Source organism: Myxocyprinus asiaticus, chromosome 12 (assembly GCF_019703515.2).
Source record: "Myxocyprinus asiaticus isolate MX2 ecotype Aquarium Trade chromosome 12, UBuf_Myxa_2, whole genome shotgun sequence".
In the NCBI taxonomy this organism is placed as follows: domain Eukaryota; kingdom Metazoa; phylum Chordata; class Actinopteri; order Cypriniformes; family Catostomidae; genus Myxocyprinus; species Myxocyprinus asiaticus.
In genome coordinates, this window is record NC_059355.1 from 4468850 (window position 1) to 4496349 (window position 27500).

The 27500-nt window shown below is 42.1% G+C and overlaps 2 protein-coding genes, 16 non-coding genes and 3 pseudogenes across 18 annotated transcripts in view; 7 read left to right on the forward strand and 14 right to left on the reverse strand.

Moving 5' to 3' along the window:
- The window catches only part of LOC127449159 (uncharacterized), a 10028-nt gene extending 5974 nt beyond the window's left edge, over positions 1-4054 (reverse strand). Inside the window, exon 1 of the mRNA XM_051712393.1 lies at positions 2881-4054. Within this exon, the coding sequence (XP_051568353.1) occupies positions 2881-3228 (348 nt within the window). The 5' untranslated portion in view covers positions 3229-4054. The remainder of the gene's footprint in view (positions 1-2880) is intronic.
- LOC127449158 (uncharacterized) overlaps positions 1-11902 on the reverse strand; it is a 17139-nt gene extending 5237 nt beyond the window's left edge. Inside the window, exon 1 of the mRNA XM_051712392.1 lies at positions 8046-11902. Coding sequence (XP_051568352.1) covers positions 10637-11902 — 1266 coding nt within the window. The 3' untranslated portion in view covers positions 8046-10636. The remainder of the gene's footprint in view (positions 1-8045) is intronic.
- LOC127449683 (5S ribosomal RNA) lies at positions 4146-4264 on the reverse strand. Its single transcript, XR_007898773.1, has one exon. It is a non-coding gene; the product is annotated as a 5S ribosomal RNA (ribosomal RNA).
- Positions 4926-5044, reverse strand: LOC127449699 (5S ribosomal RNA). The gene has a single exon (XR_007898789.1). It is a non-coding gene; the product is annotated as a 5S ribosomal RNA (ribosomal RNA).
- LOC127449711 (5S ribosomal RNA) lies at positions 5706-5824 on the reverse strand. Its single transcript, XR_007898798.1, has one exon. It is a non-coding gene; the product is annotated as a 5S ribosomal RNA (ribosomal RNA).
- A 916-nt stretch (positions 11903-12818) lies between the features above and the next one.
- LOC127449714 (5S ribosomal RNA) lies at positions 12819-12937 on the reverse strand. The gene has a single exon (XR_007898799.1). It is a non-coding gene; the product is annotated as a 5S ribosomal RNA (ribosomal RNA).
- A 661-nt stretch (positions 12938-13598) lies between these two features.
- Positions 13599-13717, reverse strand: LOC127449715 (5S ribosomal RNA). The gene has a single exon (XR_007898800.1). It is a non-coding gene; the product is annotated as a 5S ribosomal RNA (ribosomal RNA).
- A 661-nt stretch (positions 13718-14378) lies between these two features.
- Positions 14379-14497, reverse strand: LOC127449684 (5S ribosomal RNA). Its single transcript, XR_007898774.1, has one exon. It is a non-coding gene; the product is annotated as a 5S ribosomal RNA (ribosomal RNA).
- A 661-nt stretch (positions 14498-15158) lies between these two features.
- LOC127449685 (5S ribosomal RNA) lies at positions 15159-15277 on the reverse strand. The gene has a single exon (XR_007898775.1). It is a non-coding gene; the product is annotated as a 5S ribosomal RNA (ribosomal RNA).
- Positions 15278-15939: 662 nt separating this feature from the next.
- Positions 15940-16058, reverse strand: LOC127449708 (5S ribosomal RNA). The gene has a single exon (XR_007898797.1). It is a non-coding gene; the product is annotated as a 5S ribosomal RNA (ribosomal RNA).
- A 661-nt stretch (positions 16059-16719) lies between these two features.
- LOC127449686 (5S ribosomal RNA) lies at positions 16720-16838 on the reverse strand. Its single transcript, XR_007898776.1, has one exon. It is a non-coding gene; the product is annotated as a 5S ribosomal RNA (ribosomal RNA).
- A 661-nt stretch (positions 16839-17499) lies between these two features.
- Positions 17500-17618, reverse strand: LOC127449698 (5S ribosomal RNA). The gene has a single exon (XR_007898788.1). It is a non-coding gene; the product is annotated as a 5S ribosomal RNA (ribosomal RNA).
- Positions 17619-18280: 662 nt separating this feature from the next.
- LOC127449713 (uncharacterized) lies at positions 18281-18399 on the reverse strand (annotated as a pseudogene).
- Positions 18400-19052: 653 nt separating this feature from the next.
- Positions 19053-19171, reverse strand: LOC127449700 (5S ribosomal RNA). The gene has a single exon (XR_007898790.1). It is a non-coding gene; the product is annotated as a 5S ribosomal RNA (ribosomal RNA).
- A 3153-nt stretch (positions 19172-22324) lies between these two features.
- Positions 22325-22443, forward strand: LOC127449701 (5S ribosomal RNA). Its single transcript, XR_007898791.1, has one exon. It is a non-coding gene; the product is annotated as a 5S ribosomal RNA (ribosomal RNA).
- A 653-nt stretch (positions 22444-23096) lies between these two features.
- LOC127449705 (5S ribosomal RNA) lies at positions 23097-23215 on the forward strand. The gene has a single exon (XR_007898794.1). It is a non-coding gene; the product is annotated as a 5S ribosomal RNA (ribosomal RNA).
- A 662-nt stretch (positions 23216-23877) lies between these two features.
- On the forward strand, positions 23878-23996 carry LOC127449688 (5S ribosomal RNA). Its single transcript, XR_007898778.1, has one exon. It is a non-coding gene; the product is annotated as a 5S ribosomal RNA (ribosomal RNA).
- A 653-nt stretch (positions 23997-24649) lies between these two features.
- Positions 24650-24758, forward strand: LOC127449712 (uncharacterized; annotated as a pseudogene).
- Positions 24759-25420: 662 nt separating this feature from the next.
- Positions 25421-25539, forward strand: LOC127449693 (5S ribosomal RNA). Its single transcript, XR_007898783.1, has one exon. It is a non-coding gene; the product is annotated as a 5S ribosomal RNA (ribosomal RNA).
- A 658-nt stretch (positions 25540-26197) lies between these two features.
- LOC127449709 (uncharacterized) lies at positions 26198-26306 on the forward strand (annotated as a pseudogene).
- Positions 26307-26968: 662 nt separating this feature from the next.
- Positions 26969-27087, forward strand: LOC127449707 (5S ribosomal RNA). The gene has a single exon (XR_007898796.1). It is a non-coding gene; the product is annotated as a 5S ribosomal RNA (ribosomal RNA).
- Positions 27088-27500: the final 413 nt, after the last annotated feature.

Sequence of the window (27500 nt, forward strand, 5' to 3'; positions counted from 1 at the left end):
TATTCTAAAACATTTTGTTAAAAAGCCATTACATTTTATTCTTGTCAATGCTCCCTTATATAAAATATGAATCCATTTAATAAAATTCTTCCCAAACCCAAAACTTCTTAAAATATCAAAAAGATACTCATGTTCCACCCTGTCAAATGCTTTTTCGAAATCTAAGCTAATTATGTACCCTTCTTTCTTTTTTTCTCTCATGTACCTTATCGTGTCTTTTATACTCATTGTTGTATCCGCGATGTCTTTCCCTTTTACTCCATATACCTGGTTTGTTGTGATTATCTTTGGCATTATCTCTTTTAATCTATTTGCTAAAATTTTTGCTAAAATCTTTAAGTCGGTATTTAGCATTGTGATAGGCCTATAGTTTTTTAGTTCTGTTTTTTCTCCCTTCTTCTTATATATTAGCTTCATCAATCCCATACCCATTCTTAACATCATTTCTCCTTTTTTAAAAATCTCCTCATAAACATCCCTTAAATCATTTATTAAGATGCTTTTAAAAGTTACATAAAACTCACTACCTAAACCATCAATGCCTGGACTTTTCCTTTTGTTCAATTCATTTATTGCTCTTTCTATCTCGTCTTTACTTATGCTTTGATCACACTCTTCCTTCTCTTCTTTGCCCACTTTTTTTTTAATTAATCCTATTAGTTCCATTTTTTCTCTCTCCATTACCCCTTCTGCACTAAAAAGCTTTTCAAAATATTCTTTTACTTCTTTTAAAATTTCCCCACTTTTTTCTACTATTTCACCATTTCCCTTTTTTATGCCTTTTATCATTTCGGCTCTTCCTTTTTTTCTTTCCAAATCAAAGAAAAACTTTGTGCATTTTTCCCCTTCAACCAAATATTTTGCTTTACTCCTCAACATCGCCCCTTTATATTTATTTTCTTCCATCTCTTTCAGTTCTTCCTGTATTTCTTTTATTTTTTGTACATCTTGTAGTTCATCATCTATTTGCTTCTCCAATATTTCTCTTATCTTTTTTTCTTTATTCCTTTTACATTTCTGTTTTAACACACAATACCTGATAGTGAATTTTTTCACTAAAAATTTGACATTCTCCCACCAAATTCTTTTGTCCTCTACATACATTCTGTTTTCTTTTTCGGTTTCAATCATCTCTTTTATTGTTAAAACATAACCTTCATCTTTTAAAATGTCTGAATTTAAAACCCATACACCTGGCCCTCTTTTTCCTGTATCCCAATCCAACTGTATGAAAAATGGCTTGTGGTCACTCAAACTTGTTTCTTCATACCTTAATTTCTCTATAAACCCTTCTATATTTCTTGTACATAAAACCATATCTATTCTTGTTTGACACATAAAGTTACCTACAATTTGTCTTCTAGAAAATTCCCTTTTCTTTTCATTCCTTTCCCTCCACACATCTATCAAATTATTCTCCTCCATTAGTGCTTTTAACTCCTTCCTTCCCATGTCACTTTTAAAAACCATACCATCTGCCATATCCTGTTTACTAAAAACAGTGTTAAAATCCCCCATCATTATTATTTCCTTGTACTTCTTTATAATACTTCTTAAAACATTAAAAAACTCTTTCTTTTCCTTCTCCTCCGTTGGTGCATGTACATTTACTAAAATCAATTCTCTTCCTTCATATTTTGTCTCAACCACCATACATTTCCCCATCTTATCTTTGTATACAATTTTACTCACTTTAAAAACATCATCCTTCATTAAAAAAGCCACACCTCTCCCAAACCTCCCGTCTCCATTATTGTATAAAATTCCTCCTTCCCATCTCTTTTTATAATCATTCATCACATTTTCTCTCCAATTTGTTTCTTGTAGCACAATAATGTCATCTCTTTTACATTTTTCTTTGACTTTTTCAAATTTTTTCAAGTCCAAAAGTCCTCTCGCATTAAAAGTCACACAACTTAAAACCATTAAAGAGAAAAGTAATAAATACCTAAAACCCATCATCTCAGCCTTCCTCCTCCAAATCCTTTAACGCTTCATACCTATTTAAACATTTCACTAGTCCTGTTTTCAGCACTTTTTTCCTTGCAGTTTTCACATTTGGCGTTACCTTCAACGATCTTCTTCTTATTAATCCTCTCCCCGCTCTGTCCTTCTCCATCTCCTCTGTCGTATTCTCTCCTTCACTGTCCGTTTCTTTGCTTTGTTCCTTTTCTCTTTGTCCCTCTTTGTCCATCTCGTCCAGAAAAGTTTTAGATCTTGAAGATATTTCCATTAGTGTCCACTCTGAATCTCCTCCTTGTGTTTGTTCTTCATCGCTTTCTTTCTCTTTACCGTCTTCTCTCTCCTCTCCATTGTTTGTTTCCTCTTCTGTTTCCTTTTGTTGTGGTTTCTCTGCTTCTTGCTCCTCTTCGTTGTTTCTTTCCTCCTCGTTGTTGCTTTCATGCATTTGCCCGTTCACCTGTTCTCCTCCCCATCCTTCCTCCTCTTCCATCCAACACACGCATTTATTTAAAAACTCTTGGCATTCCGGGCACTTAACGGCATTACAGTCCCGTGCGAAGTGTCCCCTCTCCTCGCACTTATAGCACTTAAAATCAGGGCAATCTTTCACCAGATGTTCCGGGCTCATGCACAACCGACATGTTTTCACCTGGTGACTGTGCATCACCCGGAAATATTGCGGCCCTTCTGCTGTGTCCAGTTTCGTGCTGTACGGAAGGGAAACCACTTCTCTAGGGAACCTCACTTTGACAAACCTTGTGCCATCCTCAATGTTAGTGCCCGGATATAGTCTCCTTTTAATTTTTGATATGGGGAAAACCCCCATCCCTTCAATTTTTCTATGATCCCTTCATCTTCCAAATAAACGGGCAAATGCATGAAAGAAACAACATAGTCCCTGTTCTGCAGTTTCTTTACCTCACAGTTAGCTCCTTTTACTGTCAGTCCATCTATCAGTTTGTCGCACATTTCTTCCATCTCCAGTGTCAGTTCATACTCTTTTCCTTGTCTCGGTCTCACCGCCAAAATTGTTCCTCCTCCAATTCGCTCCGTTACTGCCTTAATTATATCCTCTGCTTTAGCATCGTTCGCTCCATCCACATTCACAATCAAAGTCGCCTCTTTCAGGTACTTCCTTGTCTCAAAACTTTTCCTCGCTTCTCCATCCTTTCGGTTTCCAGCTCGTTGTCGGTATTCCAGTCCATTGTCGTTGTTTCTCCGTGTCTCTCCAGCCATTTCCGAATTGTTAACCAAAAATCCGTCCATTGTATATATAAACAAAAAAAACAAAAACAACAAAAAACCACCACCTTCCAGACAGCGTTAAGCTGCTGTTAGGTGGTTTGAAAACAAGAAAAAAGCAAAAAAACAAAAACAAAAATAATTCACAGAAAAAATCTACAAAAATCCAAAAGAAAAAAAAACAAACAAACAAAGGTGTGGGAGAGCCTTCCTCTCCCAACTGTTGCCAAATCACTTCCTGTTTGCACTCTAGCGCCCTCAGGGTGGTATGGCCGTAAGCGAGAGTTGCTGTGAACAGAGGGCTATTTAAAGAAAGCCCGCTGCCTGGGCCTCACTCCTTGACACGTGTCTTGGTCTGTAGTTTCAGAAAAAGAAAAAAGATAGGAAAAACAGACCCTGTCCTGACAACCGGTCATTCATTCATTCATTCATTTATTTGTTGTTTTATTAATTGTAAAAAAGTGAAGTGCCTCCTTCCTGCACATACGATTTCATTGGAGCCGGCCACAGTGCCTTTTCCTGCTTACCTGTACGTTAGCTTCCACGTTGTTTGCTAAAAGAGGGAAAACTCGGCTGCACAATCCAACGCTCAACACGTAGCAATAAGCCACTGGGCCAACGCAAACTCTTCCCTACTCAAAGAAAGACCTCTGCACACTTTCTATGGAAAATGTCCAACAAATTTTGCGGCAGCACAGCACTTGGTTTGTACTTTCCTGCTCTGTGTGTTGCTGTCAAGAGGCAGCAAAAAAATAAAACCAGCCTCTGGACTGCCCCCTGGAGGCGGCAAGAAAAAGGACCTGGCTGTCATTTGCCACAGAGCAAGCACAATTGAAAGAAAATACCTGAATCCCCCCAACCTATTTCCAAGGATGAATGAATAAAAATCACAGCTGTGGCAGGGGGAAGTGTATGAGTTCAAGCAATCCAGGAGAAGCAAAAGCTTACAGCACCTGGTATTCCCAGGCGGTCTCCCATCCAAGTACTAACCAGGCCCAACCCTGCTTAGCTTCCGAGATCGGACGAGATCGGGCGTGCTCAGGGTGGTATGGCCGTAAGCGAGAGTTGCTGTGAACAGAGGGCTATTTAAAGAAAGCCCGCTGCCTGGGCCTCACTCCTTGACACGTGTCTTGGTCTGTAGTTTCAGAAAAAGAAAAAAGATAGGAAAAACAGACCCTGTCCTGACAACCGGTCATTCATTCATTCATTCATTTATTTGTTGTTTTATTAATTGTAAAAAAGTGAAGTGCCTCCTTCCTGCACATACGATTTCATTGGAGCCGGCCACAGTGCCTTTTCCTGCTTACCTGTACGTTAGCTTCCACGTTGTTTGCTAAAAGAGGGAAAACTCGGCTGCACAATCCAACGCTCAACACGTAGCAATAAGCCACTGGGCCAACGCAAACTCTTCCCTACTCAAAGAAAGACCTCTGCACACTTTCTATGGAAAATGTCCAACAAATTTTGCGGCAGCACAGCACTTGGTTTGTACTTTCCTGCTCTGTGTGTTGCTGTCAAGAGGCAGCAAAAAAATAAAACCAGCCTCTGGACTGCCCCCTGGAGGCGGCAAGAAAAAGGACCTGGCTGTCATTTGCCACAGAGCAAGCACAATTGAAAGAAAATACCTGAATCCCCCCAACCTATTTCCAAGGATGAATGAATAAAAATCACAGCTGTGGCAGGGGGAAGTGTATGAGTTCAAGCAATCCAGGAGAAGCAAAAGCTTACAGCACCTGGTATTCCCAGGCGGTCTCCCATCCAAGTACTAACCAGGCCCAACCCTGCTTAGCTTCCGAGATCGGACGAGATCGGGCGTGCTCAGGGTGGTATGGCCGTAAGCGAGAGTTGCTGTGAACAGAGGGCTATTTAAAGAAAGCCCGCTGCCTGGGCCTCACTCCTTGACACGTGTCTTGGTCTGTAGTTTCAGAAAAAGAAAAAAGATAGGAAAAACAGACCCTGTCCTGACAACCGGTCATTCATTCATTCATTCATTTATTTGTTGTTTTATTAATTGTAAAAAAGTGAAGTGCCTCCTTCCTGCACATACGATTTCATTGGAGCCGGCCACAGTGCCTTTTCCTGCTTACCTGTACGTTAGCTTCCACGTTGTTTGCTAAAAGAGGGAAAACTCGGCTGCACAATCCAACGCTCAACACGTAGCAATAAGCCACTGGGCCAACGCAAACTCTTCCCTACTCAAAGAAAGACCTCTGCACACTTTCTATGGAAAATGTCCAACAAATTTTGCGGCAGCACAGCACTTGGTTTGTACTTTCCTGCTCTGTGTGTTGCTGTCAAGAGGCAGCAAAAAAATAAAACCAGCCTCTGGACTGCCCCCTGGAGGCGGCAAGAAAAAGGACCTGGCTGTCATTTGCCACAGAGCAAGCACAATTGAAAGAAAATACCTGAATCCCCCCAACCTATTTCCAAGGATGAATGAATAAAAATCACAGCTGTGGCAGGGGGAAGTGTATGAGTTCAAGCAATCCAGGAGAAGCAAAAGCTTACAGCACCTGGTATTCCCAGGCGGTCTCCCATCCAAGTACTAACCAGGCCCAACCCTGCTTAGCTTCCGAGATCGGACGAGATCGGGCGTGCTCAGGGTGGTATGGCCGTAAGCGAGAGTTGCTGTGAACAGAGGGCTATTTAAAGAAAGCCCGCTGCCTGGGCCTCACTCCTTGACACGTGTCTTGGTCTGTAGTTTCAGAAAAAGAAAAAAGATAGGAAAAACAGACCCTGTCCTGACAACCGGTCATTCATTCATTCATTCATTTATTTGTTGTTTTATTAATTGTAAAAAAGTGAAGTGCCTCCTTCCTGCACATACGATTTCATTGGAGCCGGCCACAGTGCCTTTTCCTGCTTACCTGTACGTTAGCTTCCACGTTGTTTGCTAAAAGAGGGAAAACTCGGCTGCACAATCCAACGCTCAACACGTAGCAATAAGCCACTGGGCCAACGCAAACTCTTCCCTACTCAAAGAAAGACCTCTGCACACTTTCTATGGAAAATGTCCAACAAATTTTGCGGCAGCACAGCACTTGGTTTGTACTTTCCTGCTCTGTGTGTTGCTGTCAAGAGGCAGCAAAAAAATAAAACCAGCCTCTGGACTGCCCCCTGGAGGCGGCAAGAAAAAGGACCTGGCTGTCATTTGCCACAGAGCAAGCACAATTGAAAGAAAATACCTGAATCCCCCCAACCTATTTCCAAGGATGAATGAATAAAAATCACAGCTGTGGCAGGGGGAAGTGTATGAGTTCAAGCAATCCAGGAGAAGCAAAAGCTTACAGCACCTGGTATTCCCAGGCGGTCTCCCATCCAAGTACTAACCAGGCCCAACCCTGCTTAGCTTCCGAGATCGGACGAGATCGGGCGTGCTTTTTTTTTTTTTTTTTTTTTTTTTTTATTGAAAAAATATCATCATATAAAACATACTTTGCCACATAAAAGTGTTACTTTCTTAGTCATAAGACTAAAATAAAAGACAAAAGACCAAAAACAAAAACAAAACAGAAAAACATCCCCAATACAGGAAACATTTCATTAAAAACAAGTTAAAACAAACACATTTTTAAAAATAAATTATTCCCTTCCTGGCATTTCCACATTAAAATCATTAAAGACCAAGTAAATCTCAGGAGTAAAAACCTTATAAAATTCCTCCATTCTCTGTTCCTCTTTAAAATAACAGTACAAACATTCCATATATTTTTCCAACCTTCTTTTCAACACCAACCATACATCCAGTACAACTTTTTCTTGTTTTGCCACTACTCTTCTTTCCCAAATCGCACTTTTCATCAGCATTACAAACAAATTGATCACCTTTCCGTTTTTATTCTTTTTGTCACACCCTAACATTATAATCTTGTTCCATTCTTTATCTTCTGCTTCTCGCTCCCCCTCCAAGTCTCCAATAATTCTCTTACATTTTTCATTAAAATCCTTCAAAGCTTTACAGTATAAAAACAAATGTAAAAAACCTTCATCTTTCTCCCAGCATACTTTGCATGTGGCACTTTGCTCCATTCCGATTCTATTTAACATTGCATCTGTAAAGATCACTCTCTGTCTGATAAAATACTCCAAATTTTCCAATTTTATCTCAATAATCTTCCCTTTCATGTTGTTCCAAATATTTTCTTCTTTTAAACCTTCAAATGTTTTCTGCCAAAACTCACTTATCTTTGGTTTCTTAAAAACTGCATCTCTAAAAAAACCATAAAACATTTTCACTGTACATTCTTTTAAAATCCACAATTTCTCTCCCAGTATTACATACACATCCTTTTCATCTTTCCCCTCTTCCATAGTTTCTATTTTTTTTGTCCATTGCTTAGGTATTGCATTTTTTATAATTTCGTACTTGTTTTTTATTTCTTGTCTACTGATTTCTTCTTTAGCTTCCTCCATCACATCTCTAATGTACTGGGTCGGTAAAAAACCTTCTTTATACTCATATAAAACATCTCTCACTTTAACTATTCCAACTTCCAACCATTTTTTAAAATAGATTTCCTTCCCTTGATTTAAAATGCCAGTGTTTAGGAATAAAGGCTGATTTAAAATGTTTTCTCTTCCATGTAAATTGTATCGTACATTAACTAAAAATTTTCCCCAAGCACTTAAAACCTCTCTATAAAACTTTGGCAAAGCCTCCGTCATCCACTCTTTTGTTCTCATCCATAAAATATTGTCCCCCAGATTGAAATTCCCACATTTGTTTAAAAAATACTCCATTGATGTTTTCCATTCTGCTTTGTTTCCTTCATCCAGATACTTTTTGACCAATTTAACTCTTAGACTATTTTTCCTTTGCTCCACATCCATTAATCCCAAACCTCCCTTTTCCGCCACCCCTATTAAAGTATTGTACGCAATTCTCGCTGGTTTCCCTTCCCATAAAAAATCTAAAAAACATCTTTTCAGCCGTTTTTCCACCCACACTGGCATAGATGTCACATATAAAAAATACCACAATTTTGATGACATTAAAACATTCAGGATTAAAACCTTCCCCTTTAGATTAAGTGTCCTCAGTTTCCAAAAGTTCAATCTTCTTTCAATGCTTCCCACTATTTCTTCCCACAGGGATTCTCTCACTTTTTCTTCGTCCTTCCCCATTAAAATCCCTAAAATCTTCATTTCTTTTACTTCTGCAAATTTAAAATTCCCTGTTAAGTCCACCGTCTCTCCAAATCTCATGTACACTGTTTTCTCTTTATTCACTTTTCCTCCTGACCCCTTACAAAACCTCTGCACTATTTCCATTACTTTTTTCACACTTTCTTCTTCTTTAACTATAATTGTTGTGTCATCTGCATATTGAAAGATTTTATTCTCCTCTATGGTTTCTTCAATCGCTATTCCTTTTATTCCCTTTTCTTGTTTTATTGCTAATCCAAGCGGTTCTGCCACCAACGAGTATAAAAGAGCCGATAAAGGACAACCTTGTCTTATTGATCGTGTTATTCTAAAACATTTTGTTAAAAAGCCATTACATTTTATTCTTGTCAACGCTCCCTTATATAAAATATGAATCCATTTAATAAAATTCTTCCCAAACCCAAAACTTCTTAAAATATCAAAAAGATACTCATGTTCCACCCTGTCAAATGCTTTTTCGAAATCTAAGCTAATTATGTACCCTTCTTTCTTTTTTTCTCTCATGTACCTTATCGTGTCTTTTATACTCATTGTTGTATCCGCGATGTCTTTCCCTTTTACTCCATATACCTGGTTTGTTGTGATTATCTTTGGCATTATCTCTTTTAATCTATTTGCTAAAATTTTTGCTAAAATCTTTAAGTCGGTATTTAGCATTGTGATAGGCCTATAGTTTTTTAGTTCTGTTTTTTCTCCCTTCTTCTTATATATTAGCTTCATCAATCCCATACCCATTCTTAACATCATTTCTCCTTTTTTAAAAATCTCCTCATAAACATCCCTTAAATCATTTATTAAGATGCTTTTAAAAGTTACATAAAACTCACTACCCAAACCATCAATGCCTGGACTTTTCCTTTTGTTCAATTCATTTATTGCTCTTTCTATCTCGTCTTTACTTATGCTTTGATCACACTCTTCCTTCTCTTCTTTGCCCACTTTTTTTTTAATTAATCCTATTAGTTCCATTTTTTCTCTCTCCATTACCCCTTCTGCACTAAAAAGCTTTTCAAAATATTCTTTTACTTCTTTTAAAATTTCCCCACTTTTTTCTACTATTTCACCATTTCCCTTTTTTATGCCTTTTATCATTTCGGCTCTTCCTTTTTTTCTTTCCAAATCAAAGAAAAACTTTGTGCATTTTTCCCCTTCAACCAAATATTTTGCTTTACTCCTCAACATCGCCCCTTTATATTTATTTTCTTCCATCTCTTTCAGTTCTTCCTGTATTTCTTTTATTTTTTGTACATCTTGTAGTTCATCATCTATTTGCTTCTCCAATATTTCTCTTATCTTTTTTTCTTTATTCCTTTTACATTTCTGTTTTAACACACAATACCTGATAGTGAATTTTTTCACTAAAAATTTGACATTCTCCCACCAAATTCTTTTGTCCTCTACATACATTCTGTTTTCTTTTTCGGTTTCAATCATCTCTTTTATTGTTAAAACATAACCTTCATCTTTTAAAATGTCTGAATTTAAAACCCATACACCTGGCCCTCTTTTTCCTGTATCCCAATCCAACTGTATGAAAAATGGCTTGTGGTCACTCAAACTTGTTTCTTCATACCTTAATTTCTCTATAAACCCTTCTATATTTCTTGTACATAAAACCATATCTATTCTTGTTTGACACATAAAGTTACCTACAATTTGTCTTCTAGAAAATTCCCTTTTCTTTTCATTCCTTTCCCTCCACACATCTATCAAATTATTCTCCTCCATTAGTGCTTTTAACTCCTTCCTTCCCATGTCACTTTTAAAAACCATACCATCTGCCATATCCTGTTTACTAAAAACAGTGTTAAAATCCCCCATCATTATTATTTCCTTGTACTTCTTTATAATACTTCTTAAAACATTAAAAAACTCTTTCTTTTCCTTCTCCTCCGTTGGTGCATGTACATTTACTAAAATCAATTCTCTTCCTTCATATTTTGTCTCAACCACCATACATTTCCCCATCTTATCTTTGTATACAATTTTACTCACTTTAAAAACATCATCCTTCATTAAAAAAGCCACACCTCTCCCAAACCTCCCGTCTCCATTATTGTATAAAATTCCTCCTTCCCATCTCTTTTTATAATCATTCATCACATTTTCTCTCCAATTTGTTTCTTGTAGCACAATAATGTCTTCTCTTTTACATTTTTCTTTGACTTTTTCAAATTTTTTCAAGTCCAAAAGTCCTCTCGCATTAAAAGTCACACAACTTAAAACCATTAAAGAGAAAAGTAATAAATACCTAAAACCCATCATCTCAGCCTTCCTCCTCCAAATCCTTTAACGCTTCATACCTATTTAAACATTTCACTAGTCCTGTTTTCAGCACTTTTTTCCTTGCAGTTTTCACATTTGGCGTTACCTTCAACGATCTTCTTCTTATTAATCCTCTCCCCGCTCTGTCCTTCTCCATCTCCTCTGTCGTATTCTCTCCTTCACTGTCCGTTTCTTTGCTTTGTTCCTTTTCTCTTTGTCCCTCTTTGTCCATCTCGTCCAGAAAAGTTTTAGATCTTGAAGATATTTCCATTAGTGTCCACTCTGAATCTCCTCCTTGTGTTTGTTCTTCATCGCTTTCTTTCTCTTTACCGTCTTCTCTCTCCTCTCCATTGTTTGTTTCCTCTTCTGTTTCCTTTTGTTGTGGTTTCTCTGCTTCTTGCTCCTCTTCGTTGTTTCTTTCCTCCTCGTTGTTGCTTTCATGCATTTGCCCGTTCACCTGTTCTCCTCCCCATCCTTCCTCCTCTTCCATCCAACACACGCATTTATTTAAAAACTCTTGGCATTCCGGGCACTTAACGGCATTACAGTCCCGTGCGAAGTGTCCCCTCTCCTCGCACTTATAGCACTTAAAATCAGGGCAATCTTTCACCAGATGTTCCGGGCTCATGCACAACCGACATGTTTTCACCTGGTGACTGTGCATCACCCGGAAATATTGCGGCCCTTCTGCTGTGTCCAGTTTCGTGCTGTACGGTAGGGAAACCACTTCTCTAGGGAACCTCACTTTGACAAACCTTGTGCCATCCTCAATGTTAGTGCCCGGATATAGTCTCCTTTTAATTTTTGATATGGGGAAAACCCCCCATCCCTTCAATTTTTCTATGATCCCTTCATCTTCCAAATAAACGGGCAAATGCATGAAAGAAACAACATAGTCCCTGTTCTGCAGTTTTTTTACCTCACAGTTAGCTCCTTTTACTGTCAGTCCATCTATCAGTTTGTCGCACATTTCTTCCATCTCCAGTGTCAGTTCATACTCTTTTCCTTGTCTCGGTCTCACCGCCAAAATTGTTCCTCCTCCAATTCGCTCCGTTACTGCCTTAATAATATCCTCTGCTTTAGCATCGTTCGCTCCATCCACATTCACAATCAAAGTCGCCTCTTTCAGGTACTTCCTTGTCTCAAAACTTTTCCTCGCTTCTCCATCCTTTCGGTTTCCAGCTCGTTGTCGGTATTCCAGTCCATTGTCGTTGTTTCTCCGTGTCTCTCCAGCCATTTCCGAATTGTTAACCAAAAATCCGTCCATTGTATATATAAACAAAAAAAACAAAAACAACAAAAAACCACCACCTTCCAGACAGCGTTAAGCTGCTGTTAGGTGGTTTGAAAACAAGAAAAAAGCAAAAAAACAAAAACAAAAATAGTTCACAGAAAAAATCTACAAAAATCCAAAAGAAAAAAAACAAACAAACAAAGGTGTGGGAGAGCCTTCCTCTCCCAACTGTTGCCAAATCACTTCCTGTTTGCACTCTAGCGCCCTCAGGGTGGTATGGCCGTAAGCGAGAGTTGCTGTGAACAGAGGGCTATTTAAAGAAAGCCCGCTGCCTGGGCCTCACTCCTTGACACGTGTCTTGGTCTGTAGTTTCAGAAAAAGAAAAAAGATAGGAAAAACAGACCCTGTCCTGACAACCGGTCATTCATTCATTCATTCATTTATTTGTTGTTTTATTAATTGTAAAAAAGTGAAGTGCCTCCTTCCTGCACATACGATTTCATTGGAGCCGGCCACAGTGCCTTTTCCTGCTTACCTGTACGTTAGCTTCCACGTTGTTTGCTAAAAGAGGGAAAACTCGGCTGCACAATCCAACGCTCAACACGTAGCAATAAGCCACTGGGCCAACGCAAACTCTTCCCTACTCAAAGAAAGACCTCTGCACACTTTCTATGGAAAATGTCCAACAAATTTTGCGGCAGCACAGCACTTGGTTTGTACTTTCCTGCTCTGTGTGTTGCTGTCAAGAGGCAGCAAAAAAATAAAACCAGCCTCTGGACTGCCCCCTGGAGGCGGCAAGAAAAAGGACCTGGCTGTCATTTGCCACAGAGCAAGCACAATTGAAAGAAAATACCTGAATCCCCCCAACCTATTTCCAAGGATGAATGAATAAAAATCACAGCTGTGGCAGGGGGAAGTGTATGAGTTCAAGCAATCCAGGAGAAGCAAAAGCTTACAGCACCTGGTATTCCCAGGCGGTCTCCCATCCAAGTACTAACCAGGCCCAACCCTGCTTAGCTTCCGAGATCGGACGAGATCGGGCGTGCTCAGGGTGGTATGGCCGTAAGCGAGAGTTGCTGTGAACAGAGGGCTATTTAAAGAAAGCCCGCTGCCTGGGCCTCACTCCTTGACACGTGTCTTGGTCTGTAGTTTCAGAAAAAGAAAAAAGATAGGAAAAACAGACCCTGTCCTGACAACCGGTCATTCATTCATTCATTCATTTATTTGTTGTTTTATTAATTGTAAAAAAGTGAAGTGCCTCCTTCCTGCACATACGATTTCATTGGAGCCGGCCACAGTGCCTTTTCCTGCTTACCTGTACGTTAGCTTCCACGTTGTTTGCTAAAAGAGGGAAAACTCGGCTGCACAATCCAACGCTCAACACGTAGCAATAAGCCACTGGGCCAACGCAAACTCTTCCCTACTCAAAGAAAGACCTCTGCACACTTTCTATGGAAAATGTCCAACAAATTTTGCGGCAGCACAGCACTTGGTTTGTACTTTCCTGCTCTGTGTGTTGCTGTCAAGAGGCAGCAAAAAAATAAAACCAGCCTCTGGACTGCCCCCTGGAGGCGGCAAGAAAAAGGACCTGGCTGTCATTTGCCACAGAGCAAGCACAATTGAAAGAAAATACCTGAATCCCCCCAACCTATTTCCAAGGATGAATGAATAAAAATCACAGCTGTGGCAGGGGGAAGTGTATGAGTTCAAGCAATCCAGGAGAAGCAAAAGCTTACAGCACCTGGTATTCCCAGGCGGTCTCCCATCCAAGTACTAACCAGGCCCAACCCTGCTTAGCTTCCGAGATCGGACGAGATCGGGCGTGCTCAGGGTGGTATGGCCGTAAGCGAGAGTTGCTGTGAACAGAGGGCTATTTAAAGAAAGCCCGCTGCCTGGGCCTCACTCCTTGACACGTGTCTTGGTCTGTAGTTTCAGAAAAAGAAAAAAGATAGGAAAAACAGACCCTGTCCTGACAACCGGTCATTCATTCATTCATTCATTTATTTGTTGTTTTATTAATTGTAAAAAAGTGAAGTGCCTCCTTCCTGCACATACGATTTCATTGGAGCCGGCCACAGTGCCTTTTCCTGCTTACCTGTACGTTAGCTTCCACGTTGTTTGCTAAAAGAGGGAAAACTCGGCTGCACAATCCAACGCTCAACACGTAGCAATAAGCCACTGGGCCAACGCAAACTCTTCCCTACTCAAAGAAAGACCTCTGCACACTTTCTATGGAAAATGTCCAACAAATTTTGCGGCAGCACAGCACTTGGTTTGTACTTTCCTGCTCTGTGTGTTGCTGTCAAGAGGCAGCAAAAAAATAAAACCAGCCTCTGGACTGCCCCCTGGAGGCGGCAAGAAAAAGGACCTGGCTGTCATTTGCCACAGAGCAAGCACAATTGAAAGAAAATACCTGAATCCCCCCAACCTATTTCCAAGGATGAATGAATAAAAATCACAGCTGTGGCAGGGGGAAGTGTATGAGTTCAAGCAATCCAGGAGAAGCAAAAGCTTACAGCACCTGGTATTCCCAGGCGGTCTCCCATCCAAGTACTAACCAGGCCCAACCCTGCTTAGCTTCCGAGATCGGACGAGATCGGGCGTGCTCAGGGTGGTATGGCCGTAAGCGAGAGTTGCTGTGAACAGAGGGCTATTTAAAGAAAGCCCGCTGCCTGGGCCTCACTCCTTGACACGTGTCTTGGTCTGTAGTTTCAGAAAAAGAAAAAAGATAGGAAAAACAGACCCTGTCCTGACAACCGGTCATTCATTCATTCATTCATTTATTTGTTGTTTTATTAATTGTAAAAAAGTGAAGTGCCTCCTTCCTGCACATACGATTTCATTGGAGCCGGCCACAGTGCCTTTTCCTGCTTACCTGTACGTTAGCTTCCACGTTGTTTGCTAAAAGAGGGAAAACTCGGCTGCACAATCCAACGCTCAACACGTAGCAATAAGCCACTGGGCCAACGCAAACTCTTCCCTACTCAAAGAAAGACCTCTGCACACTTTCTATGGAAAATGTCCAACAAATTTTGCGGCAGCACAGCACTTGGTTTGTACTTTCCTGCTCTGTGTGTTGCTGTCAAGAGGCAGCAAAAAAATAAAACCAGCCTCTGGACTGCCCCCTGGAGGCGGCAAGAAAAAGGACCTGGCTGTCATTTGCCACAGAGCAAGCACAATTGAAAGAAAATACCTGAATCCCCCCAACCTATTTCCAAGGATGAATGAATAAAAATCACAGCTGTGGCAGGGGGAAGTGTATGAGTTCAAGCAATCCAGGAGAAGCAAAAGCTTACAGCACCTGGTATTCCCAGGCGGTCTCCCATCCAAGTACTAACCAGGCCCAACCCTGCTTAGCTTCCGAGATCGGACGAGATCGGGCGTGCTCAGGGTGGTATGGCCGTAAGCGAGAGTTGCTGTGAACAGAGGGCTATTTAAAGAAAGCCCGCTGCCTGGGCCTCACTCCTTGACACGTGTCTTGGTCTGTAGTTTCAGAAAAAGAAAAAAGATAGGAAAAACAGACCCTGTCCTGACAACCGGTCATTCATTCATTCATTCATTTATTTGTTGTTTTATTAATTGTAAAAAAGTGAAGTGCCTCCTTCCTGCACATACGATTTCATTGGAGCCGGCCACAGTGCCTTTTCCTGCTTACCTGTACGTTAGCTTCCACGTTGTTTGCTAAAAGAGGGAAAACTCGGCTGCACAATCCAACGCTCAACACGTAGCAATAAGCCACTGGGCCAACGCAAACTCTTCCCTACTCAAAGAAAGACCTCTGCACACTTTCTATGGAAAATGTCCAACAAATTTTGCGGCAGCACAGCACTTGGTTTGTACTTTCCTGCTCTGTGTGTTGCTGTCAAGAGGCAGCAAAAAAATAAAACCAGCCTCTGGACTGCCCCCTGGAGGCGGCAAGAAAAAGGACCTGGCTGTCATTTGCCACAGAGCAAGCACAATTGAAAGAAAATACCTGAATCCCCCCCAACCTATTTCCAAGGATGAATGAATAAAAATCACAGCTGTGGCAGGGGGAAGTGTATGAGTTCAAGCAATCCAGGAGAAGCAAAAGCTTACAGCACCTGGTATTGCCAGGCGGTCTCACATCCAAGTACTAACCAGGCCCAACCCTGCTTAGCTTCCGAGATCGGACGAGATCGGGCGTGCTCAGGGTGGTATGGCCGTAAGCGAGAGTTGCTGTGAACAGAGGGCTATTTAAAGAAAGCCCGCTGCCTGGGCCTCACTCCTTGACACGTGTCTTGGTCTGTAGTTTCAGAAAAAGAAAAAAGATAGGAAAAACAGACCCTGTCCTGACAACCGGTCATTCATTCATTCATTCATTTATTTGTTGTTTTATTAATTGTAAAAAAGTGAAGTGCCTCCTTCCTGCACATACGATTTCATTGGAGCCGGCCACAGTGCCTTTTCCTGCTTACCTGTACGTTAGCTTCCACGTTGTTTGCTAAAAGAGGGAAAACTCGGCTGCACAATCCAACGCTCAACACGTAGCAATAAGCCACTGGGCCAACGCAAACTCTTCCCTACTCAAAGAAAGACCTCTGCACACTTTCTATGGAAAATGTCCAACAAATTTTGCGGCAGCACAGCACTTGGTTTGTACTTTCCTGCTCTGTGTGTTGCTGTCAAGAGGCAGCAAAAAAATAAAACCAGCCTCTGGACTGCCCCCTGGAGGCGGCAAGAAAAAGGACCTGGCTGTCATTTGCCACAGAGCAAGCACAATTGAAAGAAAATACCTGAATCCCCCCAACCTATTTCCAAGGATGAATGAATAAAAATCACAGCTGTGGCAGGGGGAAGTGTATGAGTTCAAGCAATCCAGGAGAAGCAAAAGCTTACAGCACCTGGTATTCCCAGGCGGTCTCCCATCCAAGTACTAACCAGGCCCAACCCTGCTTAGCTTCCGAGATCGGACGAGATCGGGCGTGCTCAGGGTGGTATGGCCGTAAGCGAGAGTTGCTGTGAACAGAGGGCTATTTAAAGAAAGCCCGCTGCCTGGGCCTCACTCCTTGACACGTGTCTTGGTCTGTAGTTTCAGAAAAAGAAAAAAGATAGGAAAAACAGACCCTGTCCTGACAACCGGTCATTCATTCATTCATTCATTTATTTGTTGTTTTATTAATTGTAAAAAAGTGAAGTGCCTCCTTCCTGCACATACGATTTCATTGGAGCCGGCCACAGTGCCTTTTCCTGCTTACCTGTACGTTAGCTTCCACGTTGTTTGCTAAAAGAGGGAAAACTCGGCTGCACAATCCAACGCTCAACACGTAGCAATAAGCCACTGGGCCAACGCAAACTCTTCCCTACTCAAAGAAAGACCTCTGCACACTTTCTATGGAAAATGTCCAACAAATTTTGCGGCAGCACAGCACTTGGTTTGTACTTTCCTGCTCTGTGTGTTGCTGTCAAGAGGCAGCAAAAAAATAAAACCAGCCTCTGGACTGCCCCTTGGAGGCGGCAAGAAAAAGGACCTGGCTGTCATTTGCCACAGAGCAAGCACAATTGAAAGAAAATACCTGAATCCCCCCAACCTATTTCCAAGGATGAATGAATAAAAATCACAGCTGTGGCAGGGGGAAGTGTATGAGTTCAAGCAATCCAGGAGAAGCAAAAGCTTACAGCACCTGGTATTCCCAGGCGGTCTCCCATCCAAGTACTAACCAGGCCCAACCCTGCTTAGCTTCCGAGATCGGACGAGATCGGGCGTGCTCAGGGTGGTACGGCCGTAAGCGAGAGTTGCTGTGAACAGAGGGCTATTTAAAGAAAGCCCGCTGCCTGGGCCTCACTCCTTGACACGTGTCTTGGTCTGTAGTTTCAGAAAAAGAAAAAAGATAGGAAAAACAGACCCTGTCCTGACAACCGGTCATTCATTCATTCATTCATTTATTTGTTGTTTTATTAATTGTAAAAAAGTGAAGTGCCTCCTTCCTGCACATACGATTTCATTGGAGCCGGCCACAGTGCCTTTTCCTGCTTACCTGTACGTTAGCTTCCACGTTGTTTGCTAAAAGAGGGAAAACTCGGCTGCACAATCCAACGCTCAACACGTAGCAATAAGCCACTGGGCCAACGCAAACTCTTCCCTACTCAAAGAAAGACCTCTGCACACTTTCTATGGAAAATGTCCAACAAATTTTGCGGCAGCACAGCACTTGGTTTGTACTTTCCTGCTCTGTGTGTTGCTGTCAAGAGGCAGCAAAAAAATAAAACCAGCCTCTGGACTGCCCCCTGGAGGCGGCAAGAAAAAGGACCTGGCTGTCATTTGCCACAGAGCAAGCACAATTGAAAGAAAATACCTGAATCCCCCCCAACCTATTTCCAAGGATGAATGAATAAAAATCACAGCTGTGGCAGGGGGAAGTGTATGAGTTCAAGCAATCCAGGAGAAGCAAAAGCTTACAGCACCTGGTATTCCCAGGCGGTCTCCCATCCAAGTACTAACCAGCCCCAACTCTGCTTAGCTTCCGAAATCGGACGAGATCAGGCGTGCTCAGGGTGGTACGGCCGTAAACGAGAGTTGCTGTGAACAGAGGGCTATTTAAAGAAAGCCCGCTGCCTGGGCCTCACTCCTTGACACGTGTCTTGGTCTGTAGTTTCAGAAAAAGAAAAAAGATAGGAAAAACAGACCCTGTCCTGACAACCGGTCATTCATTCATTTATTTGTTGTTTTATTAATTGTAAAAAAGTGAAGTGCCTCCTTCCTGCACATACGATTTCATTGGAGCCGGCCACAGTGCCTTTTCCTGCTTACCTGTACGTTAGCTTCCACGTTGTTTGCTAAAAGAGGGAAAACTCGGCTGCACAATCCAACGCTCAACACGTAGCAATAAGCCACTGGGCCAACGCAAACTCTTCCCTACTCAAAGAAAGACCTCTGCACACTTTCTATGGAAAATGTCCAACAAATTTTGCGGCAGCACAGCACTTGGTTTGTACTTTCCTGCTCTGTGTGTTGCTGTCAAGAGGCAGCAAAAAAATAAAACCAGCCTCTGGACTGCCCCCTGGAGGCGGCAAGAAAAAGGACCTGGCTGTCATTTGCCACAGAGCAAGCACAATTGAAAGAAAATACCTGAATCCCCCCAACCTATTTCCAAGGATGAATGAATAAAAATCACAGCTGTGGCAGGGGGAAGTGTATGAGTTCAAGCAATCCAGGAGAAGCAAAAGCTTACAGCACCTGGTATTCCCAGGCGGTCTCCCATCCAAGTACTAACCAGGCCCAACCCTGCTTAGCTTCCGAGATCGGACGAGATCGGGCGTGCTCAGGGTGGTACGGCCGTAAGCGAGAGTTGCTGTGAACAGAGGGCTATTTAAAGAAAGCCCGCTGCCTGGGCCTCACTCCTTGACACGTGTCTTGGTCTGTAGTTTCAGAAAAAGAAAAAAGATAGGAAAAACAGACCCTGTCCTGACAACCGGTCATTCATTCATTCATTCATTTATTTGTTGTTTTATTAATTGTAAAAAAGTGAAGTGCCTCCTTCCTGCACATACGATTTCATTGGAGCCGGCCACAGTGCCTTTTCCTGCTTACCTGTACGTTAGCTTCCACGTTGTTTGCTAAAAGAGGGAAAACTCGGCTGCACAATCCAACGCTCAACACGTAGCAATAAGCCACTGGGCCAACGCAAACTCTTCCCTACTCAAAGAAAGACCTCTGCACACTTTCTATGGAAAATGTCCAACAAATTTTGCGGCAGCACAGCACTTGGTTTGTACTTTCCTGCTCTGTGTGTTGCTGTCAAGAGGCAGCAAAAAAATAAAACCAGCCTCTGGACTGCCCCCTGGAGGCGGCAAGAAAAAGGACCTGGCTGTCATTTGCCACAGAGCAAGCACAATTGAAAGAAAATACCTGAATCCCCCCCAACCTATTTCCAAGGATGAATGAATAAAAATCACAGCTGTGGCAGGGGGAAGTGTATGAGTTCAAGCAATCCAGGAGAAGCAAAAGCTTACAGCACCTGGTATTCCCAGGCGGTCTCCCATCCAAGTACTAACCAGGCCCAACCCTGCTTAGCTTCCGAGATCGGACGAGATCGGGCGTGCTTTTTTTTTTTTTTTTTTTTTTTTTTTATTGAAAAAATATCATCATATAAAACATACTTTGCCACATAAAAGTGTTACTTTCTTAGTCATAAGACTAAAATAAAAGACAAAGAACAAAAACAAAAACAAAACAGAAAAACATCCCCAATACAGGAAACATTTCATTAAAAACAAGTTAAAACAAACACATTTTTAAAAATAAATTATTCCCTTCCTGGCATTTCCACATTAAAATCATTAAAGACCAAGTAAATCTCTGGAGTAAAAACCTTATAAAAATCCTCCATTCTCTGTTCCTCTTTAAAATAACAGTACAAACATTCCATATATTTTTCCAACCTTCTTTTCAACACCAACCATACATCCAGTACAACTTTTTCTTGTTTTGCCACCACTCTTCTTTCCCAAATCGCACTTTTCATCAGCATTACAAACAAATTTATCACCTTTCCGTTTTTATACTTTTTGTCACACCCTAACATTATAATCTTGTTCCATTCTTTATCTTCTGCTTCTCGCTCCCCCTCCAAGTCTCCAATAATTCTCTTACATTTTTCATTAAAATCCTTCAAAGCTTTACAGTATAAAAACAAATGTAAAAAACCTTCATCTTTCTCCCAGCATACTTTGCATGTGGCACTTTGCTCCATTCCGATTCTATTTAACATTGCATCTGTAAAGATCACTCTCTGTCTGATAAAATACTCCAAATTTTCCAATTTTATCTCAATAATCTTCCCTTTCATGTTGTTCCAAATATTTTCTTCTTTTAAACCTTCAAATGTTTTCTGCCAAAACTCACTTATCTTTGGTTTCTTAAAAACTGCATCTCTAAAAAAACCATAAAACATTTTCACTGTACATTCTTTTAAAATCCACAATTTCTCTCCCAGTATTACATACACATCCTTTTCATCTTTCCCCTCTTCCATAGTTTCTATTTTTTTTGTCCATTGCTTAGGTATTGCATTTTTTATAATTTCGTACTTGTTTTTTATTTCTTGTCTACTGATTTCTTCTTTAGCTTCCTCCATCACATCTCTAATGTACTGGGTCGGTAAAAAACCTTCTTTATACTCATATAAAACATCTCTCACTTTAACTATTCCAACTTCCAACCATTTTTTAAAATAGATTTCCTTCCCTTGATTTAAAATGCCAGTGTTTAGGAATAAAGGCTGATTTAAAATGTTTTCTCTTCCATGTAAATTGTATCGTACATTAACTAAAAATTTTCCCCAAGCACTTAAAACCTCTCTATAAAACTTTGGCAAAGCCTCCGTCATCCACTCTTTTGTTCTCATCCATAAAATATTGTCCCCCAGATTGAAATTCCCACATTTGTTTAAAAAATACTCCATTGATGTTTTCCATTCTGCTTTGTTTCCTTCATCCAGATACTTTTTGACCAATTTAACTCTTAGACTATTTTTCCTTTGCTCCACATCCATTAATCCCAAACCTCCCTTTTCCGCCACCCCTATTAAAGTATTGTACGCAATTCTCGCTGGTTTCCCTTCCCATAAAAAATCTAAAAAACATCTTTTCAGCCGTTTTTCCACCCACACTGGCATAGATGTCACATATAAAAAATACCACAATTTTGATGACATTAAAACATTCAGGATTAAAACCTTCCCCTTTAGATTAAGTGTCCTCAGTTTCCAAAAGTTCAATCTTCTTTCAATGCTTCCCACTATTTCTTCCCACAGGGATTCTCTCACTTTTTCTTCGTCCTTCCCCATTAAAATCCCTAAAATCTTCATTTCTTTTACTTCTGCAAATTTAAAATTCCCTGTTAAGTCCACCGTCTCTCCAAATCTCATGTACACTGTTTTCTCTTTATTCACTTTTCCTCCTGACCCCTTACAAAACCTCTGCACTATTTCCATTACTTTTTTCACACTTTCTTCTTCTTTAACTATAATTGTTGTGTCATCTGCATATTGAAAGATTTTATTCTCCTCTATGGTTTCTTCAATCGCTATTCCTTTTATTCCCTTTTCTTGTTTTATTGCTAATCCAAGCGGTTCTGCCACCAACGAGTATAAAAGAGCCGATAAAGGACAACCTTGTCTTATTGATCGTGTTATTCTAAAACATTTTGTTAAAAAGCCATTACATTTTATTCTTGTCAATGCTCCCTTATATAAAATATTAATCCATTTAATAAAATTCTTCCCAAACCCAAAACTTCTTAAAATATCAAAAAGATACTCATGTTCCACCCTGTCAAATGCTTTTTCGAAATCTAAGCTAATTATCCCTCTTTTAGCAAACAACGTGGAACCTATCTTTTTTCTTTTTCTGAAACTACAGACCAAGACACGTGTCAAGGAGTGAGGCCCAGGCAGCGGGCTTTCTTTAAATAGCCCTCTGTTCACAGCAACTCTCGCTTACGGCCATACCACCCTGAGCACGCCCGATCTCGTCCGATCTCGGAAGCTAAGCAGGGTTGGGCCTGGTTAGTACTTGGATGGTAGACCGCCTGGGAATACCAGGTGCTGTAAGCTTTTGCTTCTCCTGGATTGCTTGAACTCATACACTTCCCCCTGCCACAGCTGTGATTTTTATTCATTCATCCTTGGAAATAGGTTGGGGGGATTCAGGTATTTTCTTTCAATTGTGCTTGCTCTGTGGCAAATGACAGCCAGGTCCTTTTTCTTGCCGCCTCCAGGGGGCAGTCCAGAGGCTGGTTTTATTTTTTTGCTGCCTCTTGACAGCAACACACAGAGCAGGAAAGTACAAACCAAGTGCTGTGCTGCCGCAAAATTTGTTGGACATTTTCCATAGAAAGTGTGCAGAGGTCTTTCTTTGAGTAGGGAAGAGTTTGCGTTGGCCCAGTGGCTTATTGCTACGTGTTGAGCGTTGGATTGTGCAGCCGAGTTTTCCCTCTTTTAGCAAACAACGTGGAAGCTAACGTACAGGTAAGCAGGAAAAGGCACTGTGGCCGGCTCCAATGAAATCGTATGTGCAGGAAGGAGGCACTTCACTTTTTTACAATTAATAAAACAACAAATAAATGAATGAATGACCGGTTGTCAGGACAGGGTCTGTTTTTCCTATCTTTTTTCTTTTTCTGAAACTACAGACCAAGACACGTGTCAAGGAGTGAGGCCCAGGCAGCGGGCTTTCTTTAAATAGCCCTCTGTTCACAGCAATTCTTGCTTACGGCCATACCACCCTGAGCACGCCTGATCTCGTCCGATCTCGGAAGCTAAGCAGGGTTGGGCCTGGTTAGTACTTGGATGGTAGACCGCCTGGGAATACCAGGTGCTGTAAGCTTTTGCTTCTCCTGGATTGCTTGAACTCATACACTTCCCCCTGCCACAGCTGTGATTTTTATTCATTCATCCTTGGAAATAGGTTGGGGGGGATTCAGGTATTTTCTTTCAATTGTGCTTGCTCTGTGGCAAATGACAGCCAGGTCCTTTTTCTTGCCGCCTCCAGGGGGCAGTCCAGAGGCTGGTTTTATTTTTTTGCTGCCTCTTGACAGCAACACACAGAGCAGGAAAGTACAAACCAAGTGCTGTGCTGCCGCAAAATTTGTTGGACATTTTCCATAGAAAGTGTGCAGAGGTCTTTCTTTGAGTAGGGAAGAGTTTGCGTTGGCCCAGTGGCTTATTGCTACGTGTTGAGCGTTGGATTGTGCAGCCGAGTTTTCCCTCTTTTAGCAAACAACGTGGAAGCTAACGTACAGGTAAGCAGGAAAAGGCACTGTGGCCGGCTCCAATGAAATCGTATGTGCAGGAAGGAGGCACTTCACTTTTTTACAATTAATAAAACAACAAATAAATGAATGAATGAATGAATGACCGGTTGTCAGGACAGGGTCTGTTTTTCCTATCTTTTTTCTTTTTCTGAAACTACAGACCAAGACACGTGTCAAGGAGTGAGGCCCAGGCAGCGGGCTTTCTTTAAATAGCCCTCTGTTCACAGCAACTCTCGCTTACGGCCATACCACCCTGAGCACGCCCGATCTCGTCCGATCTCGGAAGCTAAGCAGGGTTGGGCCTGGTTAGTACTTGGATGGGAGACCGCCTGGGAATACCAGGTGCTGTAAGCTTTTGCTTCTCCTGGATTGCTTGAACTCATACACTTCCCCCTGCCACAGCTGTGATTTTTATTCATTCATCCTTGGAAATAGGTTGGGGGGATTCAGGTATTTTCTTTCAATTGTGCTTGCTCTGTGGCAAATGACAGCCAGGTCCTTTTTCTTGCCGCCTCCAGGGGGCAGTCCAGAGGCTGGTTTTATTTTTTTGCTGCCTCTTGACAGCAACACACAGAGCAGGAAAGTACAAACCAAGTGCTGTGCTGCCGCAAAATTTGTTGGACATTTTCCATAGAAAGTGTGCAGAGGTCTTTCTTTGAGTAGGGAAGAGTTTGCGTTGGCCCAGTGGCTTATTGCTACGTGTTGAGCGTTGGATTGTGCAGCCGAGTTTTCCCTCTTTTAGCAAACAACGTGGAAGCTAACGTACAGGTAAGCAGGAAAAGGCACTGTGGCCGGCTCCAATGAAATCGTATGTGCAGGAAGGAGGCACTTCACTTTTTTACAATTAATAAAACAACAAATAAATGAATGAATGACCGGTTGTCAGGACAGGGTCTGTTTTTCCTATCTTTTTTCTTTTTCTGAAACTACAGACCAAGACACGTGTCAAGGAGTGAGGCCCAGGCAGCGGGCTTTCTTTAAATAGCCCTCTGTTCACAGCAACTCTCGCTTACGGCCATACCACCCTGAGCACGTCCGATCTCGGAAGCTAAGCAGGGTTGGGCCTGGTTAGTACTTGGATGGGAGACCGCCTGGGAATACCAGGTGCTGTAAGCTTTTGCTTCTCCTGGATTGCTTGAACTCATACACTTCCCCCTGCCACAGCTGTGATTTTTATTCATTCATCCTTGGAAATAGGTTGGGGGGGATTCAGGTATTTTCTTTCAATTGTGCTTGCTCTGTGGCAAATGACAGCCAGGTCCTTTTTCTTGCCGCCTCCAGGGGGCAGTCCAGAGGCTGGTTTTATTTTTTTGCTGCCTCTTGACAGCAACACACAGAGCAGGAAAGTACAAACCAAGTGCTGTGCTGCCGCAAAATTTGTTGGACATTTTCCATAGAAAGTGTGCAGAGGTCTTTCTTTGAGTAGGGAAGAGTTTGCGTTGGCCCAGTGGCTTATTGCTACGTGTTGAGCGTTGGATTGTGCAGCCGAGTTTTCCCTCTTTTAGCAAACAACGTGGAAGCTAACGTACAGGTAAGCAGGAAAAGGCACTGTGGCCGGCTCCAATGAAATCGTATGTGCAGGAAGGAGGCACTTCACTTTTTTACAATTAATAAAACAACAAATAAATGAATGAATGAATGAATGACCGGTTGTCAGGACAGGGTCTGTTTTTCCTATCTTTTTTCTTTTTCTGAAACTACAGACCAAGACACGTGTCAAGGAGTGAGGCCCAGGCAGCGGGCTTTCTTTAAATAGCCCTCTGTTCACAGCAACTCTCGCTTACGGCCATACCACCCTGAGCACGCCCGATCTCGTCCGATCTCGGAAGCTAAGCAGGGTTGGGCCTGGTTAGTACTTGGATGGGAGACCGCCTGGGAATACCAGGTGCTGTAAGCTTTTGCTTCTCCTGGATTGCTTGAACTCATACACTTCCCCCTGCCACAGCTGTGATTTTTATTCATTCATCCTTGGAAATAGGTTGGGGGGATTCAGGTATTTTCTTTCAATTGTGCTTGCTCTGTGGCAAATGACAGCCAGGTCCTTTTTCTTGCCGCCTCCAGGGGGCAGTCCAGAGGCTGGTTTTATTTTTTTGCTGCCTCTTGACAGCAACACACAGAGCAGGAAAGTACAAACCAAGTGCTGTGCTGCCGCAAAATTTGTTGGACATTTTCCATAGAAAGTGTGCAGAGGTCTTTCTTTGAGTAGGGAAGAGTTTGCGTTGGCCCAGTGGCTTATTGCTACGTGTTGAGCGTTGGATTGTGCAGCCGAGTTTTCCCTCTTTTAGCAAACAACGTGGAAGCTAACGTACAGGTAAGCAGGAAAAGGCACTGTGGCCGGCTCCAATGAAATCGTATGTGCAGGAAGGAGGCACTTCACTTTTTTACAATTAATAAAACAACAAATAGAATGAATGAATGAATGACCGGTTGTCAGGACAGGGTCTGTTTTTCCTATCTTTTTTCTTTTTCTGAAACTACAGACCAAGACACGTGTCAAGGAGTGAGGCCCAGGCAGCGGGCTTTCTTTAAATAGCCCTCTGTTCACAGCAACTCTCGCTTACGGCCATACCACCCTGAGCACGCCCGATCTCGGAAGCTAAGCAGGGTTGGGCCTGGTTAGTACTTGGATGGGAGACCGCCTGGGAATACCAGGTGCTGTAAGCTTTTGCTTCTCCTGGATTGCTTGAACTCATACACTTCCCCCTGCCACAGCTGTGATTTTTATTCATTCATCCTTGGAAATAGGTTGGGGGGGATTCAGGTATTTTCTTTCAATTGTGCTTGCTCTGTGGCAAATGACAGCCAGGTCCTTTTTCTTGCTGCCTCCAGGGGGCAGTCCAGAGGCTGGTTTTATTTTTTTGCTGCCTCTTGACAGCAACACACAGAGCAGGAAAGTACAAACCAAGTGCTGTGCTGCCGCAAAATTTGTTGGACATTTTCCATAGAAAGTGTGCAGAGGTCTTTCTTTGAGTAGGGAAGAGTTTGCGTTGGCCCAGTGGCTTATTGCTACGTGTTGAGCGTTGGATTGTGCAGCCGAGTTTTCCCTCTTTTAGCAAACAACGTGGAAGCTAACGTACAGGTAAGCAGGAAAAGGCACTGTGGCCGGCTCCAATGAAATCGTATGTGCAGGAAGGAGGCACTTCACTTTTTTACAATTAATAAAACAACAAATAAATGAATGAATGAATGAATGACCGGTTGTCAGGACAGGGTCTGTTTTTCCTATCTTTTTTCTTTTTCTGAAACTACAGACCAAGACACGTGTCAAGGAGTGAGGCCCAGGCAGCGGGCTTTCTTTAAATAGCCCTCTGTTCACAGCAACTCTCGCTTACGGCCATACCACCCTGAGCACGCCCGATCTCGTCCGATCTAGGAAGCTAAGCAGGGTTGGGCCTGGTTAGTACTTGGATGGGAGACCGCCTGGGAATACCAGGTGCTGTAAGCTTTTGCTTCTCCTGGATTGCTTGAACTCATACACTTCCCCCTGCCACAGCTGTGATTTTTATTCATTCATCCTTGGAAATAGGTTGGGGGGATTCAGGTATTTTCTTTCAATTGTGCTTGCTCTGTGGCAAATGACAGCCAGGTCCTTTTTCTTGCCGCCTCCAGGGGGCAGTCCAGAGGCTGGTTTTATTTTTTTGCTGCCTCTTGACAGCAACACACAGAGCAGGAAAGTACAAACCAAGTGCTGTGCTGCCGCAAAATTTGTTGGACATTTTCCATAGAAAGTGTGCAGAGGTCTTTCTTTGAGTAGGGAAGAGTTTGCGTTGGCCCAGTGGCTTATTGCTACGTGTTGAGCGTTGGATTGTGCAGCCGAGTTTTCCCTCTTTTAGCAAACAACGTGGAAGCTAACGTACA